Source organism: Pocillopora damicornis, chromosome 9, assembly GCF_964200805.1.
Source record: "Pocillopora damicornis chromosome 9, jaPocDami1.2, whole genome shotgun sequence".
Classification (NCBI taxonomy): domain Eukaryota; kingdom Metazoa; phylum Cnidaria; class Anthozoa; order Scleractinia; family Pocilloporidae; genus Pocillopora; species Pocillopora damicornis.
Genome location: NC_142678.1, coordinates 21951215 through 21970712, shown reverse-complemented (window position 1 = coordinate 21970712; position 19498 = coordinate 21951215). Strand labels below are relative to the sequence as shown.

Here is a 19498-nt window from a genome sequence, read left to right as displayed (position 1 = left end):
TGTTAAACTACATGTTCTTGCCGCCAGGATTGTTTAAGGTTAAAACGTATTACGTTTTGAAATACAGCATGTAATCGAAGTTTCCCGATTCCAGTTCACATATTAAGATCGTTAGTGGTACGAATTGATGGTTTCAGTAATTTTTATTTTTCTCAGTGGTCATTTGGTTTTAAGACGTTTGTGAACTGAGCACGTCAACGGAAAAAAGACCCCCCATGGATGTTTGCATTGAAAACGCCGCCTAATTACTATGTCTTTTGAAAGACCTGCCGATGAAATATGTCAAAGCCACGGTATTGACACATAATTTTTATGCACAGGGCTCAACCCTAGTTAGCAATTTGAATCTAATAAGCTTGTGCTTGATGGCACTTTGTTCACGAAACTTCCCTTCAGCTGAGCGGATCATTTAAGTTTAGCGCTAACTGAAATGACTAGTGCTGGAAAAGATCAATCTCAGAAATTGAAGTTCCATGCTCTTCTTGATTCATGTTGTGACTGCTTTGAAATAACTTTTTAAATAATAAAAAACCTTTCATTCGCCCTATTTAACTACAAAAACAATAGCTACAAAACAACCTTGCGGTAAATTATCTCTGTCATAATAACTTAATTAAGCGGTCTTTATCTTCAAACACCTTTGCATATTGCGAGACTACTTTTCGTGTAAACATTCCTTTTTGGGAATTTCAAACTGTCAGCTCAATTAATAAGTCACTTTCTATTTAACGAATTTCGAAATGCTTTTAACGGTGACAGCTTTTTAATCAAAGTATTCCGGCCATTTGTATCGTAAAGCCGCTCTGTAAAAATTTTGCATTTTCTTTCTTTCGATTTAAAAAGCATAATAGCAAATGGAGATAAATAGTTGACTTAAACGACTGCATAAGCTCATCAACCATATGTGCCTCGGCGAGTCCATCTAGTCAAAATGTAAACATCGCCGAGCGGCAAATTTCAGTCTCCGCGGTAAAACCAAAGTACAGGTGAATGACTATCAAAGAAGAAAAAAAAGACGAAAGAGTGAAAAAAGAATAAATATCGGTTTCGATGAACCGTATCCCTGAGGTTGTTTTAGGCAAACGATAATTTCCCTTCTTTTAACCATTCTTTGGCTCTGAACCCAACTTTTAAAATAAGAACTGCATGACCAGACAAAGCAGCGTAATTTTGCTTGAATTAGTTAGTTTATATTGAAGTCCATTCAGACAGGAATACGCTTCTTGCTTTATGTCTTGTACATCTTTTCGGGGAGTTAATTTCACTAACTTGTTAATTTATTTTCGTCACCAAAACTCCCATAAAGTTTTTTTGAGGTTAACAAGATTTTCCGTTATAAAAAATTAAGCTTTTATACCTGGCTTCTTATCTTCTTCTGATTTTTTGACATGCCGCTGAATGCAAATGAGCGATCAGTTTCAAGAGGGACCAATGAACGTCTTTATTATCATAGTTTTTAAAAACATCAAACTGACAATCGACAAAGTTGACCTTTGTTAAGGCCTATTTACACGGTACGACTTTGTCGCATGCGACAAGCTTACGACAGGCCTACGAAATGACTTAGGACAATTTAGACGCGCACGACATTTCCACCTACGACATGCCAAAATCGCGTGCAATTCCACTCGTTTCGGCCGCGGTCATTGTTTCAATAATTTGCAAGAGAAGGAAAAGAACCTCTTCCTCGCTCCACAGTGATATCATATTCTCTGTTTCCTCATCTGAGAATGTATTTTACGCTTTGGAAGCAGTCTTCGACTTTCCGGAGGCGACTTCCTCCGCCATTTTGACACAAGAAAATTTCACCTTCCTCCCCTACTCAGTAGAAATTTGTCACAAAATACGCCATTTTCTATCAATTTCGGCTACGATTGTCGCAGCGTTTTAAAACATGTTTTAAAACCCTACGACATTTTTCGTGACGTGCACGACAGTCGTAAGCGAGTGGTAGGTTTGATTTACACGATACAATTCGTGTCGTAGGCCTGTCGTAAGCTTGTCGCATGCGACAAAGTCGTACCGTGTAAATAGGCCTTTATTCAACTAAGAACTTTTACTAAAAAGATATTTTTTTAACTGTAAACTTGATTTTCCTTAAGTTCTGATTAAAACGGTCAGTACGAAATTTATCCTTGATTGCGACTAATTAGCATTTTAGTGCGGGGCTTAGCTATGGCGGCGCAACCTGATTAGCCCTAAGCGCTATGGAGAAGCAAATGAAGCGATTTTTAAGACCCTGGCGGTAATGTCTAATGGAAATAAAACAAATGCAGAGGTTTACAGCACAGTATGAGTACATCAAAAATCGTACAATCTCCGTGAAATATTAAAATCCACAAGACCATATCACTGTTTTGTCTGATGAATAGATAATATTCCTTTTTCCATCAGAAGCATTTGGGAAATTTTCATACAATTACACGAGAGCGAATTTCTGACACAGATGACTTTATTTCACAGATCTGACATTTTCTCGATTCTGACGGCCAAAGTGTAAAGGAAAAAGACATTTTTAAAATTCGTCCCCCATTATGCTTCATGAAAACTGGGTGTTATCTGAAGCCTGTAGTAAGAAGTGATTAAGTTCCGTCTGTCTTTATTTGAACATGTTCATATCTTTTCGTCTGTCTTTATTTAATTTGAATATGTTTATATTATATATGAAATCTTAATCAGAATTATAGGGGGGTAAAGTGTAAAAGAATCCGTGATCTCTTTCATATCATTAACTAGTCATGATTTCTCGACAATTTTGTACTAAATAAGTGAGTCATTGGCAGCCCTATCTCTTATTTCAATTAAGAAATATAAAACGAAACTACGTCCAAGGAAACCTCTGCGTGCCATCTTTTATGCACCTGCCTCCGCGCCTGCCTTTCCTGACTGTAAGCCTCCGACAGGCGAGATTCATGAAGAAATTGAGGGGGTGGGAAGACAAGAAAACTTTATTTACTGAATGTTACTATTCGAAATAAAGAAAAGAGATCTGACAGACGTCAACAAGCGGACTCTATTTGAACAGAATTGTTTAATCAATAGCAAGAGAATATTAAATGTCTATATTCTCTTGTCTGTAGCTTTCCTCTTTCAGAAAATTTTTCCACCCACAATATACGATTGAGAGAATCAAATATTTGATAATTGCGTCAGGATGTTGTCAGCATATCGCGTCCTATTTTTGAATCTCTATGTGAGTGTTTGCTAATGTTTTACTAGTATGAGCACAAACGAGGCCAAATTAAAAACTTTGTTACATTGTATTCTTACCAGAAGTAAGCAATATATGATGCACAGTAAATATTTCCTCACGAAACAAAGTTGGTGATTGAGCGTTCGGAATCTAGAAAATTTGGATTAATACATCTGATATGGTCATATCTACGATAAAGTGATTGATAAAATGATAAGTTTCTCCCTGTGTTCTGTATAGTATTTATAATATAATCCAAATGAAGATGATATTCTATATCCGACAGGAATTAAAACCCTTTCTAATGCACATGACTGTAAGATTTTATCAGATGCTACTTGATTCGATTAGTATATTTTATTCATAGTTGTTTCTATTGCAACGTTGACAGGATTCCTTAATGCATATCAACGGTTCACCCCTAGGAAAAAGATGTTTTTACGGCAACAGATTTGTTTCTAAACCCTTAAGTGTGGATGTTCTTTACTTTTCATAATAATGTATTTAATTTAGTTTCAGTTCAGTTTACAAACAATTCTTATTATATTCCAAAGCGGCTGCCATGATACATTGCATCTTTATTAGCCCTGGCAACTCACTCAGCAGCCAAGGAGATTCTAAAGACCTTGGCGATAATTTCCACTGAAAATAAAACAGATGTAGGGGTTCATAGCGCTATTTGTTCGACTCAGTAGCAGCGCAACTTGCTCTAATAACTGTTTGAATCCACAGGACATTGTAGCATTGTTTTCATCTGCAAACATACGTACAAATGCAAAAATACTGAATGGAATCCAGCATACAGCGAACCCTAACACAATAGCAATGGAAAGCTTCAGCGCATTTCTCTCCCTTCTCAAGCGCTAAATTTGAGCGTTCATTGAGTGTTCGCCTGGTCCTCTCTGGGACTTCAGTTTCAAAAAAATCGCAAGATATAGAATAAACATCAGAACAAAGGGAATATAAAAAAATGCAATAAAAAGTGCCATAAAGTATTTTGTCACCGACGAGGAATCGTCAAAAACACGCATCCATTGCCGCACACACTTGTACTCATGATCATATTCGACCAGCTTGAACGCGATCAGATACGGGATGAATGTAGCCGTGGCAATGATCCACGTGGCGAGAATAAAGAAGCGATACAATTTTGAACTGAAGAGCGGGGAACGGAGGGGAAATGCCACAGCTACAAATCGATCCACTGCTATGAGCACAAGGCTCTGAATTGACACAGCAGAGGAGAGATCGGCTGAAAAAGGAGCGAGCTTACACAAAACCTCGCCAAGATGGCCTCTAATGGGCCAATCATCGTCATGTATCTCTACTACAGTTTTCGGAATCAAGAATATCGGGGAAAGTAGGTCTGACATAGCCATGTTCACAATTAGATAGTTGATGGGTTTTCGCATGGTTTTGTTTTGTAAACAATTATTCCAATAAAGGAATTTCCAACCACAGAAATAATAAATATTACGCAGTAAGCAATTGTGTGCCCAATCCTCAATGCTGTGGGATTATAGCAGTTCAACGGCTGAGTTCCATTCACTGTTGCGCTCAAGTTCGTGGACATTTCGAAGACGCGTTCTTCAGTCACCGTTAAAGTCAAGTATTATCTTATGGAAGTCACAAACACCTCTATATGTATTACCGCTTGCTGTGGAAGTGATGTGATGTTGTCATAGATCACAAAATTTTGTTTGAATTCTCCAGTTAATAGCTGTTTTTAAATGGTGGAGCCGGAAAGAAGGAGAAATCTAGAAGAAAGTTTCACAGTTTTCTACGTTATCACCCGTTAATTCGTCACCAGTCCACGGGACACTTCAAAGAGAAAATAAGAGCGCTTTAGGGCCCGAAAAAACCGAGTTCTAAGTTTTTTGAAATTTTTCTTTTATGGGAATTGGTTTGTACACATAATAAGCTAAATATTTACGCCAAAAAAATTTCGTGTCATGGGCACTTTAACCCTAATTACCTAGAATTCTTTAACTCGTTTCGGCAGGTGAAAAAAGAAATTGTAAAAGGGATGTTTGAATTTTTAAATTGTTTGGGTTTGTTGTCATGGATCATGTCTTAAAGTGCCTGTGACGTGAAATTTTTTTTTGCACTTTCCGGTTAATAGCTGTTTTTAAAGTTAGAAATAATCGACCTTAGCGCCTAGCGAGTTCTTCTTGACCAATTTTTTGTGCATTGAAAGTACGATAAGGTGGCCAAAAAGTACCGCCATTAAGCGCGCGGCCAAAACGATCATATTACATAGCTGTGACGTAGAAAGCTGTGAAGACACGTCGGCAACTATGATGGAAGCGGAAAGTAGGAGAAATGTAAAAGAAAGTTTGACAGTTTTCTACGTTATCGCCTGCTAATTCGTTACCAGTCCACGGGACATTTTTAGGACAAAATAAAACCACTGAGTGATTATCACTCATGAAGCATGATGAAGCACTCTTTACTTTAAGTGTTTGGGGTTAGCCTGTCAAAAGCTGCGTTCTAGAAAAACTCTCAGTAATGAAAGTCAATTTCAGAACATCAGCATAATCTATCAGGAAGGGATTGCAGTTTTCCGCCGACAATGAATTCTCATTTAAGTTCGTGGTTAAATCGACGTCGTGTATGTGCGTAAAACAAGGATCGCCGTATTTTTTCGAGTAAACGCCCTGGGTGCTTAATACATTTTTAGACTTCCAGAGTAACCGCTTATTCCAGGAGGACGCTTTTGTGATTTTCTTCATTTTCAGCAAGTATTTAGTTTATTTCGCCACAAAATGATAAATAATAACAATACGCGAAGATGTACCATAGGCAATGAATTTCGAGATTGTAAGGAAATATTGAATAAGTTACACTCTTCTTAGAGGCTCTCGATCGGGTTAACCGTTAGGCATAAAACGGCCTAAAAGTTTAGCCGTTAGGCGGAAAAATTGGCAAATTTTAACCTTTAGTCGCAAAAACGCCAATTGTTGGGGCGTTTGAAGGAAACTAGCTTGTATGAGCAAACTGGACGGTAGGTACCAAGAATTGTGCTCACGGAAGCTTCTTCTTTAATCAATTACGCGTTGCCGCTACAACGTTTACAGTATTCCCTTACTGATTAACTCCAACTCTAAAGCTTCTTCTTTAATTTATTACACGTTACTGCTACAACGTTTACAGTATTCCCTTTCTGATTAACTTCAGCTCTAAAGTTTTTCTTTAATTTATTACGCGTTGCCGCTGGCGTGTGTCTTAAGGAGATCCCACATTATCTCAACAACGTCTATTGTCACTTTGCCTGACCAGTTGAAAATACGTACGGGCTGTTTTTTTTCGGGTGCCAAGTCAAAAATTTCAGAAGCAATATAGCGAGGCTCTTCTAAAAGGGATTACGAACAGTTTCAACAAGTCAGAAAGAGATGGCCAGAGTTATAAAATGTGGAAAGTTTGCTGTCACCAAACAGTAAATCATTTGATGGATGGGTTTCGCCGCACCAACTACTTCGTAAGTGTAGTTATTAGGGAGCTTAAGCATCGACGGCAGACGCGGACGGCAGCTGCAAGTTAAAAGTTCTTATTCCTTGCGGTCGATGAATTAGTGTCAAATCGCGCCAGATTTAGTTTTATTCTTTCTCCTGTTGCTGCCCGCGTCTCAAAAATTTCTCTGCTCAAATTCTCTATAAATAGGGATAAAGAAACGGCGAGCATGTTCAGCCACATCAATGCATGGATAAATCCAAACAGCATGCAGAAGGCTGGGGAGAAAACGATAACTAAGCAGCTTCGCCTGTAGGAAAACAACCGAAGAGATTCTTGAGACCTTGACGATAATTACCACTGAAGATAAAACAGATGCAAGGATTTACAGCACAGTACGAGTGCGCCAGAAGAAGGGAAATAGTTACAAAGTATCGTATGCCACAAGATGACCATATAGCCATGTTTGATGAATAAAGGAACAGCAAGGCGTAGATGCTGAATGGCAAGAAGCATACGGCGAACACCAGGACAATGGCAACGGACATATTAAGAACATTTCTCTCTTTCTTCAAACGCCGTTCTCTTGCGTTAGCTGATTGCTTCCCTGGAATCTTCTGCGATTTAATTTTTAAGGAAATGACAAAATAAAGTATGGCAATCAAAACCAAAGGGACATATCTGGTAACAACGAACAATCCCAGTAAGTAGGTTTGCCGCGATAGGTACTCTCCAAATGTGTCATTCCACTGTGACGAACAAACTAGCCCTTCTGGATACTCAAGAACTTTAAAGGCGATCAAATATGGGCAATGGACTGCCATGGCGACGATCCAAATGACGAGAATGAAGTACCGGCACTGCTTTGAACTGATCAGTGGGGAACGGAGAGGAAATACTACAGCTACAAATCGATCCACTGCGATCAACAACAGGCTCTGAATTGACACTAGAGTTGAGACATCTGTAGCGAAGGAACTCAGTTTACACACCGCTTGGCCAAGGGGACCGCCAACCAGCCAGTGGCCGGCCGTGTATAATAGTAGAAGAATTCGAGGAAAGTAGAAAATCGGGAACAACAGATCAGAGATTGCCATGTTTACAATCAAAATGTTGATTGGTGTTCTCAGAGTTTTCGTCCTATAGACAATTATTCCAATGAAGGTATTCGCAGCCAGCGACACAACAAATAGTAGACAGTAGGCGAAGGTTTTACCAATTCTTGTCGCTGTGGGGTTGAAGCAGCTCGACATGGACTGTGTTCCATTCACCATTGCTGTCACGTTTGCAGACATTTTTCGATACCAAGAGATCAGGTTTTTCTTCAGCCAACAGCCTTGCGGTGGGTACCTAAACTCGACTGGATGAAAACACAGCCTATCCATCTTATATAGATCAAACTTTCACATGTTTAATTAATGAACATGCCTAGGAAAATTCTAGAAAATCGACAGTCTTCACCTGAGACCTCTAACTAAGAAAAGTATGGTTGGAATCAGCTGTTGTCCGAAATTAAGCAAACGATATGCTCTTTCAAATATATCGTCGGCAAAAGCTTCTCCAGAAATTCAAGAATATCGACAGATGTACGCTGAACCTTCATTTTGATTAGCAAAAGTATCTGCAACCGTAGTTACCTCAAATAAAATAGTTGGGAATGATCACATTTGGATAATTGTACTTTGAATAGAAATATCATAGGGCTCAGTAACAGTTTTAGAAAGTTCCATTTTCTCAGTCTATTTTCATCTCTTGACGTGTATGTAACAGCTGGTAATTACAACATTCAGTTTAAGTAAAGGAGAGACTTCCCTGAGAACTTGTTAGGTATCACATTTTTTATTTTGTGTCGTAAAAATTAGCTATAAAGAAGCGATACTACCTCGTGGAAAGAATCTGCCACAAAATAACGTGCATGTCCTTATTTATAAACATCTTTGTCAATTGCAACAGTATATTCGGTGTAAAACTGTAAAGGTTTTTTGACGCTTTCAATACACATCATAAATTTGTGCTTCAGTAACTTGATGCTGATTTTTGTATTTGTTAATTGATCGCTTATTTGCTTACTATTTGCGTAACAGACGATTGACGGATGTCAGTTTCCAAGCCACAATGAGTCGTGAAAAACTTATATCAGCTAACAAAAAGCGAGGAATGTGTGTCAAGTTACGCGTATCTTTTCTTATATTATCTTCCCTTCGTTTAAAAACCATTTCAAGCACACTCATTCAAACAATATGTTAACTTGCTTTTAATTGTGAAAAAAAGAGGATTTTAATTATACGTTTTCGGGTATAACAAGGCGGGGACGGGTTAAGTTTTCGTGAACGCAATGGTCATGAAAGAGCTGTGGTTACATAATGTGTTTTGTCTTTATTAACTGGAGGCTACATGTGATCAATTCGATCTTATTTTCTATCTGATCCTTTTACCTCTTGGGAAAATTTCAACGACAGCGCTCTACAAAAACATGTTTACAAAATATGTACCTAGAATTATAAATATCAAACTATCATTAAGCCATAATTATTCTAAATAATAGCTTAAGCCGTCATGGAAATTTTCTTAAAAATTCTTTGAGCTGCTAGTTTGGTATATACATGAAGTCGTGCGGTCTGAAGTGACTTTTTTTCTGAGGATTTTGAAGATGTTGGTTTATTTCAACTTCCTTGGCCGGTCATTTTGAATGAGCAAGTGCCAGAATACCAGTAGACAAGATATCTGGTTTTTTTTTTTTTTTTTCCGGGGGCGATTGAGTTGTATCCCGACTTTTAAACTTCATCTCAAAGTAATTATTCGAAGGAGTTTCACTTCAAAGTAGTATTAATGGCCCATTTTTGTTATATATCAGCAGTAAGTCTGATATATAGAGAATAATACATGGGCGCGCGTAGATATGGAAGTTCTCTTCGAGCGTTGAAATCGATAGCTCGCGAGTGAGCGCAGCGAACGAGTGAGATGTGGAGTTGAACACATTAAGCTTATGGTTAATGGTATTATGTTCACGAAACTTCCCTTCAGCTGAGCGGATGATTTAAGTTTAGCGCCAATTGAAATAAAACTACGATTAGTGCTGGAAAAGATCAATCTTAGAAATTGAAGTTCCGTATTCTTCTTGACTAATGAGGTCACTGTTTTTTTCGTCTTATTTAACTACAAAAACAATGGCTGCAAAACAACCTTATGGTAAACTATCCCTGTCATAATAACTTAATTAATCTGTCTTTATCTTTAAACACCTTTGCATATTGCGAGACTACTTTTCGTGTAAACATTCCTTCTTGGGAATTTCCAGCTGTCAGCTTAATTAATAAGTCACTTTCTATTTAAAGAATTTCGAAATTCTTTTAACGGTGACGTATTAATCGACATAATTCGTCCATTTTTATCGCGTAAAGCCGCTCCATAAAAAATATCGTATTTCCTTTCTTTCGATTAAAAAAAAAATAATTGCGAATGGAAAATTAAAAAAATGAAATAAGCTGTCGGGGCTCAAACTATAAAAAACATTTGAGTCAACCACAAAGAAATCAGCTAAAGAGATTCCTAAGGCCTTGACGACAATTTCCATTGAAAGCGAAACAGATAAGTAATGGTAATAGGACCGAGTGGAGTCCAATTCGGTCTGTAATCATACGAGTGATTAACTAAATCGAACAACTGCGAAGCGGAGTCCGATTTGTTAATCACGAGTATGATTACAGACAGAATTGGATGACAAGAAGTGAAAACAACAATTTTAGAGAAATTTATTTACCCATAAAAAAGGAAAAACAAGTCATTTCTAAAGAAGTTAGTTCAGCGCAAGGCATGATCTGAATCTAAAGGCAAACGTCAGTGAATAAAGCACGTGATAGAATGGCGAGCACCGAAATAGAATAATTTATTGATGTTAAATGACAGTTGACAGCTTGTCTCAGAATCATCACGTATGAGAAAGGAAGTTGTTGTAAAATAAAGAGGTTAAACGCGTCGTTGACGGCAAATAGTATTGCAAAAGATGACTATGCAACGTTTTACCGTCTGCTTTCACCTTTGGCACCTTGAAACGACAAAAATTCACACAAGCCCTAAACAAGATCAGTATTCTCCTCTAATTTTACTTAAGATATTTTGGAGGATTACAGCAAACATGATATCTCCGTTGCTTTAATCGACTGCATACACTCATCAACCTTCTGTGGTTCGGTGAGGCCAGCAATTCAAAATGTAAACATCGCCGAGCGACAAATTTCAGTCCCCGCGGTGAAACAAGGAAGAACAAAAGGACGAGAGAGTGAAAACGAATAAATATCGGTTTCGATAAACCGTATCCCTGAACTTGTTTAAGGCAAACGATAATTTTCTCCTTTTTTAACCAATCTTTGGCTCTGAACTCAAACTTTTAGTATAAGAATTGAACAGAATAAACAGCGAAATTTTGCTTGAATTATTTAGTTTATATTGAAATCCATTCAGACAGAAATACGCTTCTTGCTTTAAGTCTTATACATCTTTTCGGGGAGTTTATTTCACTAACTTGTTAATTTATTTACGTCACCAAACTTCCCTGTTGAAAGCACTCCGTTTACTGACTCTCCGAAGAAGTACAACCGAGCCTATTCCCCTCGAGTGACCGCTGAATTCAGGTTCGACTATATTGCTGTTAGTTTCTAAAGGTGCTACGATGTTGATACACTTTTCAACTGGCTGTATGAAAACTCTGTGCAAAGAAAAGCAACTTCTCCTCCGTAGACATCAAGACATTACCTATATGTATATTTCATTTTTCCCCTTAAACACTGAACAGACAACTGGTAACAAAACAAAAACCCCTGAATACTGTTAAATAGTACTTCTTTTCTTTTCTTTCCTTTACATCATATTTTAATTCTTGGTGTGTTACATCTTAGTCGAAGTCTAAACAGCTCAAGTATCGTCTTTAACATTTGTACCCAGAATAAACACATGTCACAAAACAACTGTAAAAACAACGGTTTAACCGTTGCAGAAAGTTTCTTGAGTTCAACAAGATTTTCCGTTTTAAAAAATTAAGCTTTTATACCTGACTTCTTATCTTCCTCTGATTTTTTGACATGCAGTTGAATGCGAATAAACGATCAGTTTCTAGCGGAACCAGTGAACGTCTTTGTTATTGCAGTTTTTAAAAACATCAAGCTGACAATTTACAAAGTTCACCTCTGTTATTTAACTGAGAACTTTTACTAAAAATACCTTTTTTACTGCAAAGTTGACTTTCCTTAAGTTCTAGTTAAAACGGTCAGTACGAAATTTATCCTTAATTATGACTGAATAGCATTTTATAGTGCGGGGCTTAAGCTACGGCGGTGCAACTTGATTAGCGCTGGGCGCCATAGAGAAGCAACTGAGGAGATTTTTAAGACCCTGGCGGTAATGTCCAATGAATATAAAACAAATGCAGGGGTTTACAGCACAGTATGAGTACATCAAAAATCGGACAATCTCCGTGAAATATTAGAGACCTTACGCAAGGACGACGTCACTTAGGAGGACGTCGTCGAAACTCGTGTTCGGTAGTTGACGTCCTCGTGGCAGTCGTCGCCATTCGTGCTACGTACGCAAGTAGGGTCGCGCGCGTCGCACAAAGACCTGATTTGGCGGGAAATTATGAAAATATTTTTCCCAGAAGCTGTTTAGAAGGTCTCCGAACATAATTCGAAAATGCCAAACTTACGAAGCGTAAGAGAATGTCTACTTTTCGGCTTTGAAGAAAACCTACTAAACGATGAAGAATTTATTCTTCTTTACGATGTGAATACTTCGAAGAACCCTGATCTCCCCTACTGGAAGTACGACCCGTTCGATTTAGATGACCTTTGTGACGACGAGTGTAAAGCTGAATTTCGCTTCTTAAAGAATGATATTCATCTTCTAAAGGATGTGCTACAAGTTCCTGATGAAGTTGTTTGTATAACAGACTTGTTGTCGATGGAATTGAGGCTCTGTGCGTTCTTTTAAAACGGTTTGCATATCCTATTCGCTACAGCGATATGTGCCCTCGGTTTGCTAGACCCGTTCCAAAGTTTAGCATAATAACAAATGCAATGATGGATGTCATATACAATCAGCATTGTCATCGCTTGAGAAACTTTAACCAAGCTTGGCTTTCCCCTGCCAATCTTCAAACCTGTGCTGATGTCATTCATGAGGCTGGAGCTCCCTATACAAACTGTTGAGGATTTGTTGACGGGACAGTCAGGCCAGTTTGTAGACCTGGAAATTTACAGAGGAGTTAATACAATGGACACAAAAGGGTTCATGCTATCAAGTTCCAATCCGTGGTTGCCCCTAATGGACTAATTGCTAACTTGTACGGTCCAGTTGAGGGGAAGCGACACGATAGTGGCATGTTAGCTGATTCTGGCCTGTTACCACAGTTACGGCTTCACTCTCGCTCGCCTTTAGGAAATCCTTTATGCATTTATGGTGACCTAGGATACCCGTTGCGACCTCAGCTACAAACACCATTTTAGAGGCTTGCATCTCACACCACTACAGCAGCAGTTCAATACTTCCATGAGCGCTGTTAGATCAAGTGTTGAATGGGTTTTCGGAGACATAATCAACTATTTTAGTTTCCTTGATTTTAAGAAAAATTCAAAGATAGGGTTAAGTGCAGTGAGGAAAATGTATATTGTTTGTGCACTGTTAACTAATGCTAGAACGTGTTTATATCCAACATCCACAAGTACTTTTTTCAACTTAGGAACACCTTCATTACAAGAGTACTTTTCTTAAGTCATGTATACGCAGCTTGGTTGACTGTGTTGCGTTACTTGAGCTTTACATTTCTGCATGGTTTAAAATTTTAAAATGGAATTGTATTATGTCAATGCCTAACTTTACCACAATTAGCCTACTTGAAGGCGTTTTTTAGGCTCCATTCATTATTCCTTTTATCCGGAGGGGGAAGTGAGATGGCTCAGTCTTATTTGGCTTAAAATGGGAATTCAACTATTATACAACTTCAGGTAGGATAATTTTTCATTTTTGTTAAGCCTGTGGGCAACCTCTGTTCAGAAGGGAGAGGGCGAGGGGGGTGTTTGGAGTGAGAATTTTTATTTTTTTTTATCTTTATTTCTCTTTCACCCCTCAGAAAGCTTACTCACAGGCTCCAAAATTAAAAACAGTTAGATCATATATCAACTTTAATCTGCATGACAGAAAGTTATGCAACCAGTTCATTTTACAATAATAGCACATATAACAGTGTATCTATTGCAATGAAGCATTTATTTTTACGTAACAAAAGGTGAGGTTGGCATTTTGAAAAACTCTTTAAACCCTCTCTGACTGAAGGCATTGCCATAAGCCATGTAATGTTATACCTTTTCTATTTAAATAAATCAGTAAGTTGAAAAGGAACTGTGATCCAAAAGCCTAGTACTCTTCTGCACACTAATATGAAAAGCCAATCAATGCAAAAGGTAAAATACCAATAAAATCATCACAATTCATGTTTTTGCCATTTCAAACACACCAGTAAACAGTTCCAAGAATCAAACATGAAATCAATCCCTAAAACAACATCCAGGGAATTTTAATAAATACGATCAGCCTCAGATCAGTCATTTCTTTTATATCAGTTAGTTCTTAGATAGTTTCTCTACAACAGACAAAAAAAGCTGTGACTGCTGCTGCATCATCATTTGGTATTGCTGCTGCTGTTGCAACATTTGCTGCTAAGCGATCCTTAGTGCTTCGTAATTAAAGCAGGACGACACGGTCTGTGTTCAATTTATCACTACAGTCTCATTTACTGACATTCTTGGAACTGAGATACCAGTTCTTCTTTAGAGCAGTTTTCAGGAAGCTATCTATATTCTCAATAAAGAAAATAGAGCTGATTACTAACAAATAACTTGAGGTACTTTCTGCAGCTAAACTTCTTTTAATGAGTTAGAATTAGTTTTCCATGAGGAACGAATCCAAAAGATTTTTTCCAGCGAAAACACTTTTTCCTTACTCACTTATTAAATTTTTTTCCTGTCTTTATTTGGTATGTTTTTTCTTTTGAAAATGTGTTGGTCTAAAGCCTTTACTGTATTTGAGTTTTTGCGTCACAATCCCACCATGCCTAGAGCACCAAATAAAGACTGTGTACATAATTACTGTCGCATGTAGCCTCTCTACAACTCTCTAAGTATATATTCACAATTTATTGTAAAAGATCTACTCCATAAACGTGAGAGTTATTGTTACCACCTTCATAAAAATACTTGGTAGTAAGACGCTCAGTGGTGAAATCAGTTTTGGCAGAAAGCCATTAATGTTGTTGAATCTGTTTGACAGTTAGTGTGTCTTGTACATCAGTTAGAGGCTGTGTACATTTTGTGGCCTTTCTGATACTTAAAAGTACACAAAATTCGTGATGTATTCATGAATAACCACAATATAAATAACAGTATTTTCAGTGACATGTTCTGGCCTTTCGGTGTAGGGAAAAGCGTTATGAAAAGCTGTACGTGTCCTTTCTTGGGCTCAAAAAGTGTAATTATCATTGAACTGTACACAGACAAAATGGGCTGTCTGTCTTTCTTTTTTGTTACACCAAATTTTGGAAAAGTGGAGAGACATGGAGCATTGGAACTTAGTCATCGGATTTGAAATCAGATACAAATGAGGAATCCAATTTGTAAAGGTTGCAATTTATTTCAAATAGTTAAGTCTTCTGTAAACTTCTTTCAACCCTAATGGACAAACTGAAAGAGACCTCAAGCTCAGGTGCCAGCCATGGAACTAAAGTGAAGAAACAAGCCTTCCTTTGCGCTGTGAGGAACCGATTAAATGTATTTGAGGCACTATATACTCTTACCCTGACCTATCTCGACTTGCCACTTCCTCATCTAATTTTTAATACATGATTGGTCACAAATAAAAGCACTTCTTGACCACTCATGTGTTACAAATCAAAATACGTCACGATCATGTTAAAAATCTTGTTTTTATTTCTTTTTTATGTAGACTGATAACATAGCGAGTAACGAAACCAATCTCTGGACTCCGTTACATGCCGTGCAAACGGCCCGGTCAAATGTATTGTGAATAAAAGCAGATGATAATATTTACCTTACAATCATTAGCAAATGAAACATAGATTTTTGATGGAGGTTATCAAGAAATTAATCCCTTTGTGGATGTGAATAATTTAAGGCAATAGCTTGGGAATCAAACCAAGGATGCAATATACTTAAGCGCTTGACTAACAGAGAAGCAACTGAAAAGATATTTGAGACCTTGAAGATAGTTTCCACTGAAAATGAAACAAATGTAAGGATTGACAGCACAGTTTGATCGCCTCAGAAATACGGCTATGACCCCAAAGAATTGAAAGCCACACGATGATATTGTTCTGTCTGAAGAACAAAGGAACAACAGCCACCAGATGCTGAATGGCACCCAACATACTGCGAACACCAACACAATTGCAATGCACATATTCAGAACATTTTTTCTCTCTTTAAACGTTGTTCTCTAACGTTTACCGATTGCAAGCCTATAATCTTATTGGCTTTCATTTTTAAAGCAATAATAAGGTACAGAATGCCGATAAAAACCAAAGGAAAATACAGATATATGATAGTCATCGCGACAGGAAAGGTTTCTTTGAGCGAAGACTCTCCAACTTCCGCTTTCCACTGCCTCACACACGCCAGCCCCTCTGGATGCTCCACAACTTTCCAAGTAAACAGGGATGTGCAGAAGAAAACCATAGCGATGATCCAAGTGGCGAGAATGAAGAACCGACCGCGCTTTGAACTAATCAGTGGGGAACGAAGGGGAAATACCACAGCTCTAAATCGATCTACTGCTATTATAACGAGACTCTGAATGGACACAGCACTTGACAAATCAACTAAATAACCAGACAGCTTACATAATGCTTGGCCAAGAGGACCATCGATCAGCCAGGTGTTGGCATTCAACTGAACTAAAACCTGAGGGATCGGGAAAATAGGAAACAGCAGATCAGATATGGCCATGTTTGCAATAAAATAGTTGACGGGATTTCTCAGACTTCGGGTTTTGTACACAACCATTCCAATCAAGGCGTTTCCAGTCAGCGAAACAGCAAATAGCAGACAGTTAGCAGAAGTGTAACCAATTCTTTCTACTGAGAGGTTGAAGCAACTCGACATAGATTGTATTCCAGTTGCCGCCACGTTTGCTGACATTCTCACAACAATGAGATAAGTATCTTCTTCAGCCGGCAGTTCTGCGACTCAGAAGATTGCCTACCTATACTCTATTGACATAACACACGCGTACAGCGGATTATTCACATAATTGTATGATAAAATCATATTCAGACCTGATTATCTACATAGAAATTAAGAACAAGTCTCAGTAAGAATCAAACATCTTGGGAAATGCAAATTTTCAACCCTCCTTCAAATTTTGCATGCAGTTAGGCGTTCAAGGGGGATGCACAAAAATGCCATTTTTAAAGGTTGCAGCACTCTTGTTGAAAAAATCATAAAAAAATTCGAAATAAAAGATTTAATGAAATCATAATATCCACCTTTCAAACAACTCATTATCCACAAGCAAATCACAACTCGTCACTCGAACGAAACTCCCCATGGTTAATATGCAATCTGGATTGCTTCATGTCCTTCAGGAAAAAGAACAGCGATTTCATCACCATTATTTTCCATACCTTTCTCCCGGATATCTTTACAAACTTAAAGAAAGATGAGTATAACGCAATCTCTCAGTGATTTACACGAGAGGAAGTCAAAGGTCTCTTTAATTTTCCCCTGAGGTGGCCGGCTCACCAGGAAGAAACAGGAGATCGTTCGGTCCAACTGAACGTTAGTCTGTGGGGATCATCAAGCTAATAACTGACAAGATTGTGCCCTTTGGTTCATCAGTGACAGCATTAATTATTTCAAATCTGTATTTCTCGGTCATATAATATCCTATTACTTTGCGAATCATTTGCAACCAATCCTAAAGTTAAGAGAGTAGATCCGATTTTGAAAAGTTTGTTCACCATGATATTCACCTGAGAAAAGACTTTCTGATATTAAAAGAAAGTTTAAGGCAACTGGAGTTCTCGATGGCTTTGAGGCAGTTAATATTGGATCAAAAAATTTCAATTAATAAATAGATTTCCTGTTTCACAGACGAGAAGAAAAGTGATGCTTCTTTATTTTATTTAACATCGTGTTTCCATTCTGCATTGTCATCTTGAAAGGGAATACTATTTCATACCATGACAATTATGGTAATGATACAAACTCGACTCAGCTACTGATAAACATTTTAGATGTCTTTTGTTCACTACATCATATGTGTCTCCTAATGTGTTACGTTTCGGTCAAAAGACTCTTAAATTTCAAATAAAGTCCTTAAATTAAGTGATCAGATTAATATAGCTCACAAAAACATTCGTTACGCAAAAGTTCAAACAACGGTTTGACCTTTGGACAAAGCCTCTCTATTGATAAGTTTATTTATTTTTCGTTAATTAATAATTTAAAAAAATGTAACTTTCGAATCTTTAATTACCTTGCTGACTTTATCGCAATCTGAAATTAAAACACTCAGTAAAAAATTAATCCTTAGGTGAAATAAAGTTTTAGAGTCCTGGGGGTCACACTACGGTGCATCTCGATCAACGTCAGAACCAAAAGAAGAGCAACTGAGAATATTCTTGAGACCTCGACTATAATGTCCATCAAAACATATACAGATCCAAGGGTTTATCGCACAGTTCGACTTGGCTAGAAATAAGGAAACAGACCAGAAGTAATAGAAGCCACAAGATGATGTTATTGTTCGGTCTGAGTTGAAGAACATGAACCAAACAATACTTAGGGGCAGCCAGCACAATGCAAACCCCAACACAATGGCGACGGACAGTTTAAGAACATTTCGCTTTCTTTTCAAGCGTTTTTCTCTTGTGTTAGTTGATTGCTCTCCTGGAATCTTCTGGGATTTGATTTTTAACGTAATGGCAGAGTAAAGTATTGTGATCAAAACCAAAGGGACATAAAAAATTACAACTTGCATCACAAAAACGAAGTTTTTGTAGGACGACGACTCTCCTAATGCGTCCTCCCAATCCGCCACACACGCCAGCCCCTCTGGAGACTCGACAACTTTCGAGGCGAACAGGTTTGGGCAAAAGATAGCCATAGCGATGAACCAGGTGGCGAGAATGAAGACCCGGCATCGCTTTAAATTAATCAGCGGGGAACAAAGGGGAAACATCACAGCTCCAAATCGATCGACCGCTATTAAAACCAGGCTTTGAATAGACACAGTAAAGGACAGATTAGATGCATAGATACTCAGCTTACATAACACTTGACCAAGCGGATCGCCTATCAGCCAGGAGCGAGTGTATGTCAAAACCAATTCACGAGGAAAAAGGAAAATCGGAACAAGCATATCGGACATGGCCATGTTAACAATCAAGAAATTAATGGGCTTTCTTAGAGTTTTTGTCTTGAAGACAATCATTGCGATGAAGGTATTTCCAACCAACGAAACAAGAAATAGCAAGCAGTAAGCAAAGGTTTCACCGATTCTCGTCGCTATGGGGTTGAAGCAGCTCGACATGGACTGTATTCCATTCATCGTTGCAGTCAAGTTTTCTGACATTCTTGAGAGATCTGTTCTTATTCAGTCAGTGGTTATCTAGAGGCTGCCTCAACTCGATTTAAAGAAAACAAAGGTAAATTGTTCAGAAAAACTTTAAAATTGTGTTATTTCGCTCCCTCCATGCGAAGTGTCATAAAACTGAAAAACAGTAGAAGAGTGCTCTTACCTTACGGAAAAACCTTCTCACAGTTTTTACCGAACTATTCTCTCGAGCTGCAT

The 19498-nt window shown here is 37.9% G+C and overlaps 3 protein-coding genes and 2 pseudogenes across 3 annotated transcripts; 1 reads left to right on the top strand and 4 right to left on the bottom strand.

Annotated features, from left to right (window-relative positions):
- Positions 1-3792: 3792 nt before the first annotated feature.
- Positions 3793-4766, bottom strand: LOC149040689 (neuropeptide SIFamide receptor-like; annotated as a pseudogene).
- A 2173-nt stretch (positions 4767-6939) lies between these two features.
- On the bottom strand, positions 6940-7953 carry LOC149040688 (RYamide receptor-like). Its single transcript, XM_089181442.1, has one exon. The coding sequence runs from the start codon at positions 7936-7938 to the stop codon at positions 6940-6942; it is 999 nt and encodes a 332-aa protein (XP_089037568.1). The 5' UTR covers positions 7939-7953.
- Positions 7954-12328: 4375 nt separating this feature from the next.
- Positions 12329-13405, top strand: LOC149040687 (uncharacterized; annotated as a pseudogene).
- Positions 13406-16107: 2702 nt separating this feature from the next.
- Positions 16108-16842, bottom strand: LOC149040686 (neuropeptide FF receptor 1-like). Its single transcript, XM_089181593.1, has one exon. It carries the CDS (start codon positions 16840-16842, stop codon positions 16108-16110), a length of 735 nt encoding a protein of 244 aa, XP_089037719.1.
- A 1319-nt stretch (positions 16843-18161) lies between these two features.
- On the bottom strand, positions 18162-19279 carry LOC149040685 (RYamide receptor-like). The gene has a single exon (XM_089181736.1). The coding sequence runs from the start codon at positions 19277-19279 to the stop codon at positions 18272-18274; it is 1008 nt and encodes a 335-aa protein (XP_089037862.1). The 3' UTR covers positions 18162-18271.
- Positions 19280-19498: the final 219 nt, after the last annotated feature.